Source organism: Schistocerca americana, chromosome 1, assembly GCF_021461395.2.
Source record: "Schistocerca americana isolate TAMUIC-IGC-003095 chromosome 1, iqSchAmer2.1, whole genome shotgun sequence".
Taxonomy (NCBI): Eukaryota; Metazoa; Arthropoda; class Insecta; order Orthoptera; family Acrididae; genus Schistocerca; species Schistocerca americana.
The window spans coordinates 546,319,685-546,339,475 of NC_060119.1; the positions used below are offsets into that span (position 1 = coordinate 546,319,685).

General features: G+C 38.8%; 1 protein-coding gene across 1 annotated transcript in view; it reads left to right on the forward strand.

Moving 5' to 3' along the window:
- The window catches only part of LOC124605827 (protein retinal degeneration B), a 575,027-nt gene that overhangs the window by 530,483 nt on the left and 24,753 nt on the right, over positions 1-19,791 (forward strand). The window contains exon 20 of the mRNA XM_047137749.1: positions 14,077-14,185. Coding sequence (XP_046993705.1) covers positions 14,077-14,185 — 109 coding nt within the window. The remainder of the gene's footprint in view (positions 1-14,076; positions 14,186-19,791) is intronic.

The following is a 19,791-nucleotide window of genomic DNA, read 5'->3' on the forward strand; positions in this document are numbered from 1 at the left end:
TATGTACTATCTATCAAAATAACATACTAGGCCCTCCCTATCAAAAATTCCTAAATCCAGTCACAAATTGCGCTTGATATCCCATACAATCGTACTTTCGACAATAAGCGTAAGTATGATAATGAGTCAAAGGCTTTCAGTATGTCTTGTGAGAAAAGTGCTAGGTGAGCTTCACATGATTGATGTTTTTGGAATCCATGTTGGTTGGCATGAAGGAGGTTGCTCTGTTCAAGATACCTCATTAAGGGTATTGGATGGTAGTTTTGTGGATTGCTCCTACTGCCCTTCTTGTTGAAAGGTGTGACCTATGCTTTTTTCCAATACCTGAGCATGGTTTTTTGTTCAAGGGATCTGTGCTAGATTATAGTTAGAAGAGGGGCTAACTTAGCCACAGATTCACTATAGACTCTGACATGGATTCCATTGGGTCCAGGAGCATTCTTCAATTTCAACAATTTCAGCTGTTTCTCAACAACTCTGTCACTAATAGTTATTTCATTCATCTCTTCAGTGGTAGGAGGATTAAATCAGGGCAATTTTCATGGGTTTTTGTTTGTACAGGGAATTTAAAAATAAAGTTACACATTTCAGCTTTCACTTTGCCACCCTCAATTTCAGTTCCTGTCTCATTTGCTTTGAACTGGACACTAATTTTGGTGCCACTAACTGGCTTTACATGTGACCAGAATTTCTTCAGGTTTTTTGAAATAAAATTTGACAGTACCCTGCTGTAGTAATCATTGAAGGCATCATGCATTACTCTGTTGACAGCCAAACATGTTTCATTCAGTATATCTCCATCTACAGCCCTACTATACATATTATGCTGTAATCTCAGTTTCTTTACAGTGACTGTATATTAGGGAGCTACCCTCCCATTATGGACTATTCTTCTGGGCACATATTTATCCAGTGTGGTCAACTATTCTTTTAAACCTGAGTCATAGTTCCTCTACATGCTCCTTCCCTGTGCTGAAAGTTTCAAGTTCCTCATTAAAATATATGCTACTGATTTTTGTCTAGTTTACTGTATGTATACATATTTCTGCTTAGTTTACTTGTACTTTGTACTTGGGGTAATAATTGTTGCCACAGTTGCGACATCGTTACTGATACCAGTTTGTGTGGACATCCTCAAAAATGTCAGATCTGTTTGTTGCCATTAGATCCAATATACAGTAAAACTTCATCATAGTGGAATTGCCTGGGACTAAAATAATTTTCCAAATTGGACAAGTTTCTGGATTAAAAGAAAACTCAATGGGGTACATAAAATTTGTCAGATACCATACACAAAAGTACAGGAAATTTTTTTAATTATGCATATACTTTATTTACATACCTTCACTCCAGCACAGTAGATGTTCATTTACTGTATATTGTGCAGTAGAACACTGAACTAGTACACTAATTGAACTAATTGATAAATAACATGGAATTTCTGTACTTTTACTTGAACTTTAAATTCCTTTATTATTGTACATACATAGATATTATTCCCATATTTATTTGCCTTACATTTCACTTTTTTTGCCACATATCAAGGAGGGAAACTTGTTTTAGTTTCCTGTTCAAAATTGTTTTTCTAGGCAATTTTTTGCATCATACAATAGTTCCAACAAGTAGGGAGAATTTGTGTGTGCTGCAAATTGCATAACATTGTTTATGCATGCAATGGGTTCTTCAGGCGTATTAATGTTTCTAGGGACATAACTTTGCTCTTCTTCTTCTTCTTCTTCTTCTTCTTCTTCTTCTTCTTCTTCGTTTCTTCATCATCATCATCATCATCATCATCATCATCATCATCATCTTCCTCCTCTGTGTTGCAGATTAAATCTGTTGGTGAAGTGAAAGTGGAGTGGGTTGACAGAATGTCATCACTTCAAATGTAATCATCTGCACTACATGAAATGTTTGGCATTTTCATTAATTCAACAGTTGCTGCTGCATTTTCTTGAACTTCAATGGCCACAGAACGGTCTTGTTCTTGATCCCCAAACGCCACTTCGCTGAAGCACTTTGTGACAGTTTCAGGTTTTATTTCCTTTACTGCCAAGCCAATCCAATTTACTGCATCCACGACAGAAACTGAGTGTGCAAGAGCTAATGCAATTTCGGCTTTTTCAACACTAAGATGAAGTAATCAACTATAATGACACTTGACTATGTAAATAACCCCCTGGTTTATGGGTTGTGAGAGGCTGGTTGAATCTGTAGGGAACCAAGTCAGTTTCACGTTTGATAATGTTACTTTTGGGTGGCAGGTTGCATTATCTCAGAAAAAGAGAACTTGACGATTTCCTTTTTTCACTTTGGCATTGAAAGAGTCCAGCCATTCTTTCATAAGACCACTCACCATCCATGCCTTTTTATTGCTTCGCCATGTGACTGGGAGCTTACTGACATCCATGTTTTTGAAACAGCATGGTTTTCCCACCTTTCCAATCACCAATGGCTTCTCCATTTTGCCTACAATGTTTCCACACAGCAGTATGGTGAGTCTTTCCTTGGATATTTTTCCGCCGGTGCATTTGTCACCCCAAACTGCTAGTTTTGAAGGCAGCGCATGATAAAACAGTCCCATTTCACCAGCACTGAACACATCTTTCGGATCATAATCCACAATTAAGTTGAACAGCATTGTCTTCCATTCTGTTGCTACACTCTCCTGCACATCCTTAGCTTCCCCACACACTTTGTTCCAAGCAATGTTGTGCCTAGCTTTTAAACTGTCCAGCCATCCTGTGGATACCTTAAACCCCATAATTCCAAGCTCTTTAGTGACTTTCAGAGCCTCACTCTGCGACATAGGTCCAGATAAAAGTAAACTTTTGCCCAGGCACTAGCGAACCATTCCCACACTATTTCGTCAATTTCTTCATTTCCGGTCTTCTTTGCCTTTCTTTTCATCTGCCCGTTCCTTTTCATCCATTCATCCTGACTCTTATCTTTGTTTCTTAAAGTCTCATAAATTTGTGTGTTCCCACATTTGAAATGGAACACAATTTTGGGAACACAATTTTGTACACACAGTCGCCTTGATTACATTAACCTTTTTGTTATGTGGCAACAACACATACCATTTGTTCAACATCATGTTACTGTATCTTAAAAAGTCTACTATTCAACTGAAGCTGGCAGAAAATAATGACCTTGCCGGGTAAAACCATTGTTTAACGGGACAATACCCACCTCTTTCACTGCGCCCATTGCAGCAGTGTGTTGGTAGATGTGCAACAATGTTCCTGTATGCACCGGTGTCCATTAATAATAAGGAAAATGAGAAAGCTGACAAACAGAGTGCTGACCAGTGAACCGTTTCCTTTGATGTACTGTACTGATACTGAGTGTAACTCACTCGTTGTTGAACAGAGCAGCGCGGTTTTAGGTCCACACCAGCAGCACTGTGCTGTGCTGGACCTGTTTTCTTGGTTTTGTGCCACTTAACATAGGTGTTAAAAGTAACATCCTTGTAGAATAACTAATGAACTGTAATACAGCAGTACTGTATAGGCTCTTTTCTTCATTATACAATGAATTATTAAGTATTTTTGAAGATTTGCTTTCTGTTTCCATGTTAGGCATGTTCCACTTTATACAAGAAATCAGCATAAAAAAGTGCACTGAATGTGTTGAGACAGAAATACTTGTACTATGGTTTAGGCAGATATCTGAATTATACACGTGCCAATTTGAGAAAGTTTTACTGTATTTCCATCATAAGCAGGGTTCCTATCTATCTGTTCTAGGTAGTTTCCAGAGAAGGCATTTAGTGATGTTTCACAGGATGTCTTATCATGCCCACCATTTGTCATCCAACAATTGATTAGGGAAATGAGTTTTGTTAAAGTACGATTGAGGGACTTAAGTACAAGTGAAATGAGATTGTGTCTAAAGCTTTCGCTTACATTAGGGGAGAAGTCTGGTGGGTATTATAAGGATTATCATTTTATGTCCATCCCTGACACTGAGTCTTTCCCAGTCAATCTCACCAGAAGCTCCAGTTTCTATCTGTGGATTTGAGCTTCATGTATAATGTGGTGGGTACACCACCTCCACTTCCCATTTATCTATCCTTTCAGTATACCGTCAAACGGGGTGATTTCAGACACCGGGGCGAATTTGAACAGTATGGCTTATTTGCTCTTTGCCACCGCATAGAAACAAAGAGTTACTTATTTTAAAGTCCGTGCATCAGTTATTTTAAGTGCAAGATTTCATTTATCGCTTTCCCCAACTTTTATTTTGCATCAGTTGTTTCCCTAGGTGAATAACTGACAAACAGTCTCAGTGTTAGAAATCCATGCATTATCATATAGTGGAAACTTTCTATTGTTGCGTCAAGCAGGAAGTTATTGTAACCGTAATTGTTGGTGTGCTATGTAGCTAACAGTATGAGACAATTTCTGTACAAGTTTGTCAAGTTTATCATGCAAGGTTATATAATAACAACGGTTTTTGTGAAACTGTGTACTGTATGGGGTGATTTCGGACAATGCCGAGAACGTATAAGAGCAGGAGAGGTGCTACAGTACGGTGTAATTATGACCTGTAACTTTTAGATAAAGCTGTTTGTGATATTCAGAGTGGTAAATTATCATACAGAAAAGCATGTGATTTGTATGGCATACCTAAATCAACCCTACAAAATAAAGTGCAGGAAGCACATCCAAAAAAAATGGGAGGACAGCCAGTGCTAAATAAAGAATAAAGAAGAAGAAGAAGAAGAAGAAGAAGAAGAAATGTTGAAGCAAAGTATCTTGAGGGCTGCACATTGGGGATTTCCCTTCACTAAATTGGGTGTTAGATATTTAGTTAAATGCTACCTTGATAAATCTGGCCAAAAAGAGAAGAAATTTCATAATAATTTGCTAGGAGAAGAATGGGTGCATTTATTTTTCAAACGACAGTCAGAACATCTTTCCGTTCGCCTAAGCAAAAATATTAAACGAGCTCGTGCAGAAGTGAACAAAGAGACTGTTAAGATGTTTTTCTCCAATATCAAGGCAAAGCTAGAAAATATCCCACCTAGCAACATCATCAACTATGATGAAACCATCATTCTGTATCACTTATTTGTAACAAAGGGCTACCTTAAAATGTATAAAATGTCACCAAAATCAAATAAAAAGCATGTAACTATAATTGACATGCCAGTCACAGTCAAGTGGATGGGTTATGACAGATGTTGTACTTTCTGCAGAGGTGACAGGATCCAGAGGAGAGGATAGTACTTGAGGTACCTCTGGTACAGGTATCACAGGTACACCTCTGGCACTTTTCCAGCACACCAATTCACGGCAGCTGCCATTTGTTTGACAGTAATCAGTGTGATTTCCAGCTGCTTATCAATGACAACCAACTCATCCCGTGTTTGAAAACAGCATTCACAGCAGGGCTGCATTTTGGCTGGCAATGTATTGCAAGGCAGTGAGCAACTAACTTTAAATTAAGCCTGTTGATTATCTTTTAGTCTGTTGATCTAAAAAGTTGCTAATTCTCTTTAAGGATTGAAGCAAATACACAAAACAAGATTTCTATTAACCCAACAACAAAACATGGTAAAAACTACTAGTATCCTAAAACTTTTTAGCTTAATTATGATTGTTAGCAAACTCAAAAACAGTTAGTTTACAATAAATGCAGATTATATAGAGGGCTACTCTTTTTTAAGAGAGTAGAGGGCTATTCCTTTTTAAGAGAGAACTAGATGTAACACGATATGTTAGTGAGAATATCTGCTACAGTAACTAAACCAAAAACAGATTTACTACAAATTGCTGATGATTATGCAAAGGACAATGGTAGCTTCCAAATATTCTCAAAAATGCACATTTATTTGCATGGTTTTAAGGGGTGATGTATTCTTTGGCAGAACTGTGAATCACAGATGCTAATTTGCTATGAAATAAGTTATGTATCCAAACACTCATAGTGGTAACTTATGAAAATATAGTTTTGTTTGTAAGTATCCAAAATTTCTCAAAAATAACCCTATTTCTCACATAATTGTACCACGAAAAATTTAATTTTGAATGAGGATATGTCTACTGTTCTACTTTAAAAGAGCACAATTAAATTTAAACTTATAATTGTCGATAACAAGATGAGTTTTGCGTGGCACTCAGAAGGTACAAAATTTCACAATGTATCACAATACAAATGGGTTTTGATACAGTCAGTGGGAGCTTATGCAGAAGTGATGTGATGGTAAAATATGTGAATTTTGAACTTCAAATTGGGGCGCACGTTTTCTACACATAATCTCGCACGAAGGAAAATTGTGAAGTCAGCTTACACACAAATAAACATACCAGCTGCACGGATTTTTCACTTAGCTGTTTCTGTGCACACTTGTATACTGGTGTGCCGAACACTTCAGCACGAGTTTATCTCGGTCAATATCACTAAAATGTCCAGCACCAGCAAAGCATGTCCTCTGCCTGTTGCAGCTAATAGTGCAATGAAGAGAATTAATTCAACATATATGATATGAATATAGACAATGCATCTGCTTGGTGTTTGATCTTTCCTCTATTACTTGTTTCAAAGAAAGCAAATTGGCATTGCAAGTCCTACCAGCTGTGAAGCCTGATTGCTGTTCTTCCTGTTTGTATTCTGACTGCACTAGGTATTTGAGAATTCTTCCATACAAATGAGTCACCATACTTGTCAATGAAATGCCTCTATATTTTGCACTGTACATTTCCTTTCATATTGTGTAAATGACTGATACTCGAGCAGCCTTCACCTGATTGTATAGAAGAGCATTGCTTAAAAACTAATCAATTCACCAGGACAAGGGTTCATATAGTTTCCCTGTTCCACACTTGACAAGTTCTACTGGGATTCTTTCTGGACCTGCAGGGCACCCATTTTTTAATTTATATACAGTTCTGTCAAGTGTGGGAACATCAATGTTTCTCTCTTCAATTAATATTTCTGTTTCAGAAATAATTATTTATATGTTCAGTAATTGCTGGTAATAGTCTACTCATTGTTTCATTGATACTAATTGTATCCTGGTATGATTCTTCCCATTTGATTTAAATATTTTATTAAATTTCCATACTTTTGAACATCTTGCTTTTCCTAAATTTTACTGGGTGCACATCTATCCCACATTTGTTCTTTAGCAGCTAAAATTGCTGCCTGTGTCATTGTATTCAATACCGTATAATTTCCTATATCGAGAAAAGTACCTTTCAAGTAGGACAACTAACTCACACACAACAAAAAGAAATGTGGTACCACACTGTACTCACCTTTTTCCTACACTCTAATTATATACATAAAACATAAACAGTATTAGATTAATCAGGTACAGTTAAATGCCAGTATGTGCCAATCCTTGGGGGGGCTGTAACTACCAACAGTTGGTGGATTTGGAAGGAAATACCAAGAGATGGGTATTTTTCCATACTACAATATTCCTTTCTGTACAAACAATGTCCTAACATCCAAGATGAATTTTCACTCTGCAGCAATGTGTTCACTGATTTGCAACTTCCTAGCAAAGTAAGACTGTGTACTGAACCACGACTTAAAACCTGGGCCTCTTGCCTTTCACAGGCAAGTGTTCTATCACTGAGCTATCCAAACACAACTCTCAATCCACCCTCACAGCTTTACTTCCAACCTTCACAGAAGTTCTCCTGCTTACTTTGTAGAACTAACACTCCTGGGAGAAAGAATACAGCTCCTTTTTCTGTTGTCCTGTTGTTCACATCAGCCTGATTCAACTGCCTAGATTAATACCCATGTAGCATTCAAGCTCTCCATGAACTTGACCAGGAACACAACCAATTGTAAAATGACCAACACCATGGGAGATTATAAATGATTTCTCTGTGTCAAGCTATGCTAAAATGGCAAATTGGGCTAGAATTTCATTCAGTTTTAGCTTGGCTGTTTCACACTCAGGGAAGCCATAAGTATTGTTCCCTTCTTTAGCAATTTGGTGAGACGTTTGGCAGTAGTGGTATATTCTGGGAGAAAGCTGCAGTAATAGTTTTCTGAGCTCAGAAAATGACTGTAATTCTACCATGTTACAAAGGGAAGAAAAGTTTTCACCACACTGGTTGATCATGGTTTGGCTTGAGCTCCATCAGCAGAAATTATGTTGCTCAGATACTTAAACTGTGATTATGTAAACTTAAATTTCTCTTATTTCAGACTGACATTTGCATTTTGAATCTGTGAAAGAACAGCTTTGTCAGTGTGCATGTTCCTCTAGGGAACTAGAAAATACAGTTGTGCCATCTAAATAAATAAGGCAGATTGAAAGTTTTCACTCCCCTCAGCTATAAATTAGAAAAATGTTGGAATTCTGATGGTGCATTATACGGTATGATTTTTCTCCATCTTTTGTCCATTTAGGAATAATCATGATGGACAGAGCTCAAGAACTGCTTGACAGTTGTGTTGCTCCAGCACCAAACAATTCTTAAATGCTCTGCCTATATGATTTGTTAGTAAATGGTCTTGTGTTCAAGTCACAATCAGATGACATGTCAAATTTATAGCAGGCAAATCCCAACATTCTGAAAAACCTGTGCTGCTAAATTCTTTAAGTACTGAATACAACAAATTTCTACCCTTCTCAGGCAGATGCATCAGCTTTTCTGGTAATTTCTGTTTTAAGGGGCTTGTGACATTTACATTGCTTTAAATACTCTACTACAACGTAATTTTTCTTGTTCCTTCTTTTTTCCCTGTCTTCCCATTTTACAGTTTCATTTGCTGGCAGCTCTTGAAATGTTCACTAAATCTATTTTGTTGGCTACATGGCATATGTAATGCCAAAATTAGTATTAGCTGACAAAAATATTACTTCATAAATACAACTGGTTAACATATACTTTTTTCATGTGCACTTGTGAGTCATCTGGCAACTCATTTCTGCTGATGGAATTCTCTAGAATACCTAAGAGGGTTGGAAATTTAGATTTGACATGCACCCAGAGAACCTTTCTCATTCCCCCTCATTAAGTTTCCCAGCTATTTGACTTAAACACTGAAGTGCAGCAGTCTTCTGGAAAGGGTGAAACAGACCCTGTCCTGCCCTTCTCAAATGCCTGTACAATATTGTTGCTACCAAATTGGAATTCTTGGTCACTTAATTGAACGACACTGCATACACAGCACAGGAAATCACTTTTTAGGAGCACATCAAAACCTGGATTTTCCCATTGTAGTACCTCTACTGTGAAAACAAATATTTCTGTATCAATCTCCAAATTAATCTCCTGTGAGCCTTCAGGACACATTATTCTGAATCCTCAACCATTCAGATGAGAAGTAACTTGCCACAAGGTGTGGATGTCACTAGGCAGAGGGAGGGTAGGGGGTGGGAGTGGGGGGAGCCTGGCATTGGTGGTGGTGGCTTCTCACCTGATGAATGAGCTCTAGAGTGGTGGCTCCTCTGTTTCTCCATCTATTTCCTGAATTTCTGCCTCTACTGGCACCTTCACTATTTCCTCTGTGGTCACATCAAGCTCTTGGCAAATTCTATTCTTATGGCACCCAAACCTGGGGCATGCCTGTAGCATACGCTCTACAGTGTGTACAGTGTGATGCACCAGTCCTGTTGTCACAGTTGTTACTGTGTAGTTTTCTTCTTCCCTCATTAGAGTAAGCCACACTGTTTCTTGCAAAGTACCAGGAGATGCAAACTTTATCTCAGCTCATATTCTAGAATCAGTTCCTTAGAGCCATGGCCTAATTAAGCAGAATAGCATTATATTCATGGCATCCTGTGAAAATATATATGCAGGAAGAAGCAGCTTGGATTTTATCTGAAAATGACTTAGTATCATAAACACATTTTTCTCTCAAATTAGATAATTTATCCCCACAGAAGATAACATTTTTTGTTTGCAAAACATGTATCATCAGCAGACAGTTCAATTTGAGGATTATTCAATTGTAGCTCACAGGAATGTGCACACACATGACCCAACATATCTAATATGCTATAGGAATATAACAAAATTTTCATTTGATATCTCCACAAGAAAACAGTAGAAAATTGCTGAAAGAACCACCTTTTATCAGGTTAATTGCCATTGGAACAGATTGCTAAACTACATGGGCTTATGAAGTTGAAGCAGTTGCTAATTTTTTGTCTCCACTAAAAACGCTGCAACCACAACTGCTTGATTTGATTTCCATTTAATTGTTGGTTCTCTAAAGTTGCAGTTTGTTGCTGTAACTGCTCTAAATACTGCATAATAACCTCATTCACTATACATCTGCTATTAATATTTCTGTCTACAGTACAAGTAATTTCACTATTATCATCTTTCTCTGGGGCTCTAATCTTAATAATTCTTTGCCTCAACGGACATTCTAAAAATTTTCCCATCTTTCATAGAGAGTGTAAAGTAATAAATACACTACTGGCCATTAAAATTGCTACACCAAGAAGAAATACAGATGATAAACAAGTATTCATTGGACAAATATATTATACTAGAACTGACATGTGATTACATTTTCAAGTAATTTGGGTGCATAGATCCTGAGAAATCAGTACGTATAAAAACCACCTCTGGCCATAATAACGGCCTTGATACGCCTGGGCATTGAGTCAAACAGAGCTTGGATGGCGTGTACAGGTACAGCTGCCCATGCAGCTTCAACATGATACCACAGTTCATCAAGAGTAGTGACTGGCGTATTGTGACGAGCCAGTTGCTCGGCCACCATTGACCAGACGTTTTCAATTGGTGAGAGATCTGGAGTATGTGCTGGCCAGGGCAGCATTCTAACATTTTCTGTATCCAGAAAGGCCCGTACAGGACCTGCAACATACGCTCTTGTGTTATCCTGCTGAAATGTAGGGTTTCACAGGGATCGAATGAAGGGTAGAGCCATGGGTCGTAACACATCTGAAATGTAACATCCACCGTTCAATGCGAAGAAGAGGTGACTGAGATGTGTAACCAATGGCACCCCATACCATCACGCCGGGTGATATGCAAGTATGGCGATGACAAATACACGATTCCAATGTACATTCACCGTGATGTCGCCAAACATGGATGCGATCATCATGATGCTGCAAGCAGAACCTGGATTCATCCGAAAAAATGACGTTTTGCCATTCGTGCACCCAGGTTCGTCGTTGAGTACACCATTGCAGGCGCTCCTGTCTGTGATGCAGCATCAGGGGTAACCACAGCCACGGTCTCTGCAAACGTCATCGAACTCTTTGTGCAGAAGGTTGTTGTCTTGTAAACAACCCCATCTGTTGACTCAGGGATGGAGATGTGGCTGCACAATCCGTTACAGCCATGCGGATAAGATGCCTGTCATCTCGACTGCTAGTAATACGAGGCCATTGGGATCCATCACAGCATTCCGTATTACCCTCCTGAACCCACCAATTCCAGTGCTAACAGTCATTGGATCTACCAACCCCAAGCAGCAATGTAGCAATATGATAAACCACAATCGCGATAGGCTACAATCCTACCTTTATCAAAGTCGGAAACATGATGGTACACATTTCTCCTCCTTACACGAGGCATCACAACAACGTTTCACCAGGCAACACCGGTCAACTGCTGTTTGTGTATGAGAAATTGGTTGGAAACTTTCCTCACGTCAGCACATTGTAGGTGTCGCCACCGGCGCCAACCTTGTGTGAATGCTCTGAAAAGCTAATCATTTGCATATCACAGCATCTTCTTCCTGTCAGTTAAATTTCGCGTCTGTAGCATGTCATCTTTGTGGTGTAGCAATTTTAATGGCCAGTAGTGTATATAGCATAGTTGCACACTTTAATTAAATTGGGCAACAAATAAATAATGATGAACAGATATTGTCAGGCAAATACTACTTCAGTAGTAGAGAGTAGTAGTAGAGAGCTAAGCTTTATCTCATGACTCTTAGTTGTAAATGAAGTTCCATTTCAAAATTTATATTTGTAGGTCATCTTGCACTGTTTTCTGGATCGTCAGTCATAACAGGGGCCTAGAATAATAATGAGGACAGTGTTGTGGCAGCAGCAACAGCAGAGCACAGCCTGCAGCCAATGTGAGGGCAACATGTGGTGGAGTGGGAACCAAACCCAGGACCCTCCACTATGATGAACAACCAGTTGTCAAAGTGCTCAGATACCCAGGTCCACAAGACATGTACACCTGATGCACCCATGTAAGCAGTGGTGTACCCACGAAATCTGAATAGATAGCAACTTGTTTGCCTTGCCAGGCAGCACCCAGCTGTCTACTGACACACATGCCATAGTCAAAGGACACACGAAAGCATAGTGCACCAGGGATGTCAGCCATCTATTGTGCCATAAGGAAGCAGGGCATTCAGGTGAAAGATTACATATCAGATCAAATTTCTGCACACCAGTGTACAGGGTGGCCAATGTAGGCAGTGGGCACATTAGGTTAGGATGAGAGTTTAGAGGTCATAAGAATACATACCTAACAAGCAAGTAATTTATTCAGAGAGGGGTATATGGGTCCTATAACTGCTGCTCACACCAGCCAAGAACAATAGTGCTTCAGTGCCACCAGTTCCAGCAGTCACCAAGAAGTATGTAACAATCTGACGTTGATCAGACACAGATCAAAACCAGTCACCATTCTTTTTTAAATACAATAGTTTATGCAGTCTACATTGTTTTTATTATATTTTTAAAATAAGTGGTACCTCATATTCCTTAGTCAGCTGCGAAGATAGACCAAAGCCAGATATTAAATATTGTGTATTGTGTGACTATTTATTGTTTTCTTGTCAGTGGGATTAAATTCTACATCTACAGGGTCAACACAAAGTCTTGCCTGCCCTGATTGTAACAATTTATTACAGAAAAACCATTTGACATAATAATTTACATTTGCTACCATCACATAGGTTAGTGTTACTAGTTTTTTTAAGACCACTTAGACTAGTAAACCTTAACACATGCTCCCTTGGTAGCTTGGAGAATGCCGAGGTGGTATTCCAGTTCCTGCCAGGTGTTTTGTAACATGTGTTCTGTCACAGTACCCACAGCAGCTTGTATCCTAGCTTTCAGTTCGTCGTCATCAGCAACTGGTGTGACAAAGACTCTGTCCTTGGTATAGCCCCAGAAAAAACAAAACCAAGGGGCGTAATGTCTGGAGAGGGGAGTAATGTCCGGATCAGTGGATTGGAAGGAACAGTCCAACACCCTGGCCACCCCACTCGCCAGACATTATGCCCCTTGACTTTTTTTTTTCTGGGGCTGTTTCAAGGACAGAGTCTGCGTCACACCAGTTGCTGACGTTAATGAAATGAAGGCTAGGATACAAACTGCTGTGGGTACTGTGACAGAACACACATTACGAAACACCTGGGAAGATCTGGAATACCGGCTTGACATTCTCCAAGCTACCAAGGGAGCACACGTTGAAGTTTACTAACGTAAGTTGTCTTAAAAATAGTAACACTAACCTATGTAAAGGCATCAAATCCAAATTATTACGCCAAATGGTTACTGTGTTATAAATTTTTATAATCAGGGCAAGATTTTGTGCTCAGGTGTAAGGTGTAGAGGGGTAGTGAAGTGAGCAGGTGGAAAAGGAAGGAGGGAAGACAGACAGGGAAAGAGAGAGGGGCAGGAGCATATGGTCAGGGGGAGGGAGGAGGAAGATACACACAGAGTGAGGAAATGGACAAAGAAGATGGACAAAGAGAGGACAGAGAGTGGAGACGAGGATATACAGATAGAAGTGGGAGGATGAGATAGACAGAAAGAGGAAGGAAGAGGTAGGCAGAAAGAGTGGGAGGAGGAGCCATTCAATATACGTCAAGTACAAATGTAGGTGAAGCCATGTGGAAGAGACTGTTAAATATATAAAGGCGATATAAATTGCATAATGTGTTTTCCCAGTATAATTATGTATTATTATCATGTCTAATGTTTGCAGAAGGCATTGGTTTGATGATTTCATGCAAATGTTGCTGTAAAAAGGAGAAGAAAGTGTGTTGGTTCTTTTATTTTCAGTATAATTTATATTTTAAAATTTGATGAGAAACTGCCTATTCTGGCATTGGTTTTAACAGCTGTTTTATGCTTTATTCCCTGAACAGAATGTTGCTGCAAATCATCGAGCAAATGATGTAATAGTAAAAGAGGGTGCACCTCAAATTTTGACAGCCCGCTTCATGTATGGACCATTGGACATGATCACCTTAGCAGGTAAATATGATGATAATAAATGGAGCCAGAGAAAACACATTTCTGGCAGTGCTTGCATAAGATATTTATAGATAGGATTTTGTACTAGTATGACAAAAACTACCAAAGCAAGGATTTCTATGTAGAAATTTCATATTCAGTGAAGCTGTCTTATGTCAAGCTAATGCTAGAACACACACAATGCAGTCACAGTCACTACAATGTTGTATATTCATAGATCCCATTGTGAAATAGAAACTTCAGATATGTGCAACAAGACAAGGTATACATGAAGAAAATTACAGAGTGCATGATGCAAAAATTGAATAGTGACTCCAATTTAAATTTCTGCAATATAGCTGTTTTGCAGCCCTATCAAACCCTAAGCTGTTTTGTAAAATATAAATCAGTGGTACATTTTGCACCTTCAACTACTGAAGCAAATAGCCCTGTAGTTGATAACATTTTTAAACACACATCCACACATTAGTGTAAATACTGTAGTAAATAATCTTTCAGACCATGTTGCTCAACTACATGTGAACATCAGAGGCATCAGAACATTATGCTTGACACAAATTACAAGAAATAGTAAAGCATAATGGAAAAAAGTGGAAGGAACAATTGTCCTATTTCAATAAACTAACTAATCCTAAATTTCAAAATGGCATTACTATATCATGCTAAAATATGAAAAAATTACATTTGAAGTAGAGGAAAAGATTACAGACCATTATGACATTAAAAATTGGTGCTATTAAGTTCTTAGCAAAGGCATCAGAACGTGGTAACAACTGTTTGCAACAAAAAGGAAATTGAGGAAATGAGACAATTGGTTGATCATAGAAGCCCACAAATGTCAGATATTTGCTATAGTGTTCTATCAGTAGCACATAATTTACGTTTTAAGATGATCCTTGAAGGAAGGCCCTACCATTTCCAAGAAAAGCATTCCAAAAAAAATTGTAATAAAATCCAGCTACATACTAGATCTCTAGGGGAAGTTTGTAATGTTGTCAACTGTCCTTTGAAAAAACATTCTAGCTTTCATGACGTAATCAGTAGTAAAATAAACAAAAATTGTTTGCACAAGCTTCGTAATACAGTAATTCAGTTTTGCAATTAAACTCTTCAGAGTAATAGTTTGCCAGGCAACTTTAATATGCTGTAGTCACCCCACTTCAGAAGAAAGAAAGTAGAGCAATAGCATACAACTCTAAGGGGCAGTCAGATGAAAATTAGACAGACCATATAACGAGCATTGTTCAGATGTTGATAACATAGTTAGGTTTGCGTAGAGGATACTTCTGTATTTGAAAAAGGAAGGAACAGTGTGAGCATACCAGTGGGAGGAATGTGAGGAAGTGAAATTCATGCCCATATGTGTGCTGTGTGTGGCAAACACAGTAGGTAATGTGTGCATGTGTTTGCATGGAATAAACGACTTCAAGAAGGTCGGTGTCATTGAAAGACAGCAGTCAACCAGGACAGGCTCATGATGTCATTACCCCTTCTACTGTTGCCATGGTGGATACTGCCATCAGAAATGACCGACAGCAGACAGTGAAGACATTTGGCTTATTTGGGCATCAGTCATTGTTTGGCACACACCATCATGACATAGCATCTGAAGTTCTGGAAAACTGAACGCAGTGGGTTTCCCACAGCCAGATGGAGCAGCAGAAGCTGCATCAATTTCTTATTGTCACAGGAAATGAAACACAGTGTCATCATTTTGAGTTGAAGAATAAGTGTCAGAGCCAACAATGGAAGCACATGGATTCACCTCCACCAAAAAGATCCAAATCAGTGCAGCCAGCTTTGGGAAAGTCATGATGACCTTGTTCTTTGACTGCAAGGGCCCATTGCTCACTGAATTTCTAGAACACAGTGCTACAGTTGATGCACAGCAGTCTGTAGACACTTTGCAAAAATTGAAATGCTATCAAATCCAAATGCTCAGGAAAGTTGATGGACAGCAGAATTCTGTTGCAGGATAACGCCCATCTACATGTTGCCAAGGTTGTTTTAACTACACTGCAGAAGTTTTGCTGGGAAATTCTTTACACATCCTCCTTATGGACCTGATTGCTCTCCCCATGTGATTTCCACACTTTTGAAGCCCTGAAGAAAGACATTCATGGCTGTTGATTTGCTTCAGGTGAAGAGGTGACATGCATGGGTTCAGTCATGTTCCATAGATTATGGCAGACATTTTTTTCTTTAAGGCATTGACTGTGTTGTCTCACATTGCAATAAATGTATAAACAGTTATGCCATTTACTTTTGAAATACTAAACAGTTAATTTACTTTTTTCTATCTTGTTTTCATTTGACTGCCCTTTATGCAAGTGCATCTCATTGTTCTCAGAATTTTCTAGACAAAACAAAAATGTCTACTGTGGGACTAGGATACCTCAGCACTCCTGTGGGTGAAGATGGGGTAAGGAAAGGAAGGAGTTAATAAGTTAGCATGGAGAAATTTGAACCAAACTTTCGACACACGTGGTTCACTATCTAGAAAAAAAAATGCTCTGAGGGTAAGACACCACTAATATTATTAGAAGGGGTGTTGTACCTGAGAAGTGAGTAATATGTAAAAATAATTAAAACTGACTGATGTTAATGTTGAACCCGCAGTGATAGGGGTTGCTAGACTGATTGGTGACAGTTGTGATGATAAATAACCTTTGGGGATGAGGGAGGTGTATGTAAGCAGAGAACCCTTCATAATCATCTATTTCTGTTTGTAAAAGAAGAATCGTTGTAACAAGATTTGTCTGAAAACTAGCAATGTTTTGATTCTTTCTTTAGTGTGCTTGTTGATGATGCAATGCTTCTGCTATTGTGTCAGTTCTTATCTTCACCCCTAAATTATTTACATTCTGTCAGAACTATACAGAAAGTGTAATATTTCAGGGCAAGTAAAAAATTTGTTGGTCTGAAATAGAATCACTGTGATGATTAGATTAAAAATGCACTCATTTTTCTTAAAACATTGCCCCCTTCTTGATCATTTTCTTTTTTGCTTTTACTTCAATTTACTTTACTTTTCTGTTGAATATATTCCATCCTTGACTGGTATCCTGGAGCATTTTCAAAATAACACTCTGTAGCCGTATTACCATTTCATTGGGCTTGGAAACATTTTTCAACTACAAATTTTTTTAGATGTTGGAATAGATGGATCTCTTGATGTGAATCAAGTATACAGGGGATACTCATAAAATTTTAATTATCTCCTAAAAAATTAAAGTTACAAAATTTTGTAGGTATGGATCAGCAGTCCAATTACACACTGACATCCCCATGCGACTAGGGCAGCCAAAACAAATGGCACAATCCATTGAGGAAGTGGATATGGGCTGTACTATTATTGCATCCTCTAGCTGCATTTACTGTACTGTGGCATGACTTATCTCACTGTGTACGAGGACCGCAGAATGTAATAGCGATCAAACAAATAATTATATAAGTTTATTTTTTGTGCTGATAATTAAAACTCTGACTAACCATAGAATGTGCAGCAGTTTGTTCTTCAAAGATCTCAGTCCTCTCATTGACATTGACACTGTCCTGAGGAATAATAATTTCCTTAAAGAGACTGTTGCAAATTTTTTTCATCTGTTTCAGCCAGAAGATTTGCATTGTACTCATCAATTATTGTTTCGCCTTTTGAGAACTGTCCATTTAAAAGAATCCGACAAAAATTAATTTTTTATGTTACATGTTTCATATTTTCTCCCCTCTTCGTAATGGTTTCACCTAGCATGCAGAGACAGTAGAAGATACATTTTTTATGTACTAAAGTCCACTATCATATTTATTTCATTTTAGGTATTATGGAGTGAAAGCTTAATCCTCAGAGTTTACGTATTTCAGTCAAACCTTTCATAATGGCCTGGTGAAGCAATTGCACGCAAGGGAGATAAACAGATGGAAACGATATGAGCCCTGCTCAAAAACAAAAATGGTATTAAGTACCTGAGTATAGTGAGCATTCGCTTCACTGTTTGTCCAACATGAAGTTTGTATGTGTTGCTTGAACTGCATTATACAAACATCACCACAACAAAGTAATATGTGAAAATATTGGTACATGATCTGTTTCTTCAAGTAAATTTCTTTTAAACTAAGCATAACCAAATGTAACTATTCCCCAGATGAAACTGGCTCTTCATTGACATTTATGCTCAGGAGGTACCAGCACAAGAATTTCCTTACTATTGCTGCAGTATCTGTGTCAGATGAAGAAATTTTCTTGTTGTTCACATGTGACAAAGCTTGAGTGAATTACAGACATTTATTTTGGCCAACTTGTCCTTTACCATGGAAAATACCTGTACAGGAGTTCTTAAAAACAAACACATTTATTTGTAATCTCATTCATATTAGTCCATGGCTGAGTCAATAAATAAGTCACAATATGGGTAATGAGATCAGTGCTGAGGGTATCAAGCTGGAATTTACTTTTGTATTGTATTGTATTGTATGTTAACCAGGGGCCTAGAAACGACGGAGAGGCTCCGTCCCCACTGCACCCGCAGTGGTCCACAACCCCACAACGGCTACCGCTGTCCGCATTGCCCCTGTGCTGCCCCACACCGAACCCAGGGTTATTGTGCGGTTCGGCACCCGATGGGCCCCCACAGGGAACGTCTCACACCAGACGAGTGTGACCCCTATGTTTGCGTGGTAGAGTAATTGTGGCTTACGCATACGTGGAGAACTTGTTTGCGCAGCAATCAACGACATAGTGTAGCTGAGGCGGAATAAGGGGAACCAGCCCACATTCGCCGTGGCAGATGGAAAACTGCCTAAAAACCATCCACAAACTGGCCGGCTCACCGGACCTCGACACAAGTCCGCCAGGCGGATTCGTGCCGGGGACCAGGCATTCCTGCCCGCCCGGAAAATCGGAATTTTCTTTACTTTTTCAAAAGTTCCCCCCTGTAAATTTAACACTTACCCCACATTCAATAAGACCTTAAAACCTGCATCTAAGAACTGTTATGGCTCCTGTCTCAGCCAACAAGTGATTACTTGAGCCACAGCCTTATCGCCTTCATTTTGCTGCCTTCCCAGCTGGTTTTTAAGGGGCCCAATCAGATGAAAATCATTGGAAGCTAAGTCTGGATCATTCAGTGGACATACCATACATTCCTAGTGAAATTTTTGCAATAATTTGTCTTGTTGTGTGAGGATGAGAATTCTATCCAGACGAATAGTGCCCACTGCATTGAGTCCAGGACATTTGCAGCAAATGGCCTTTTGTAGTTCCTGCAGAGTGGTACAGTCGAGTGTGGTATTAAGGCTCATTCTGAGGTTGAAATTTCAGCAACTGGAAGACAGCTTTAACTCAGGATGGCAATCTTGATGCCCCAATGATCCATATTAGGAAGTTACCTTTACCACAAAGCAATAGGTACTGTATGTATATGCTGGCTTTGTTCCATTTCTTCCCTACTCTCAACCTGCAGAGGACTCTGTCTACAAACTTTGCAAAAATTCAGCCACTTGCTATTAACGTTGTGCACAATTCTGCACATGCAACGTAGGATGTACAACTTGTCATAGATTGTTATTTGACAATCTTTATGGATCATTCCCCACATTATAATGTGGGA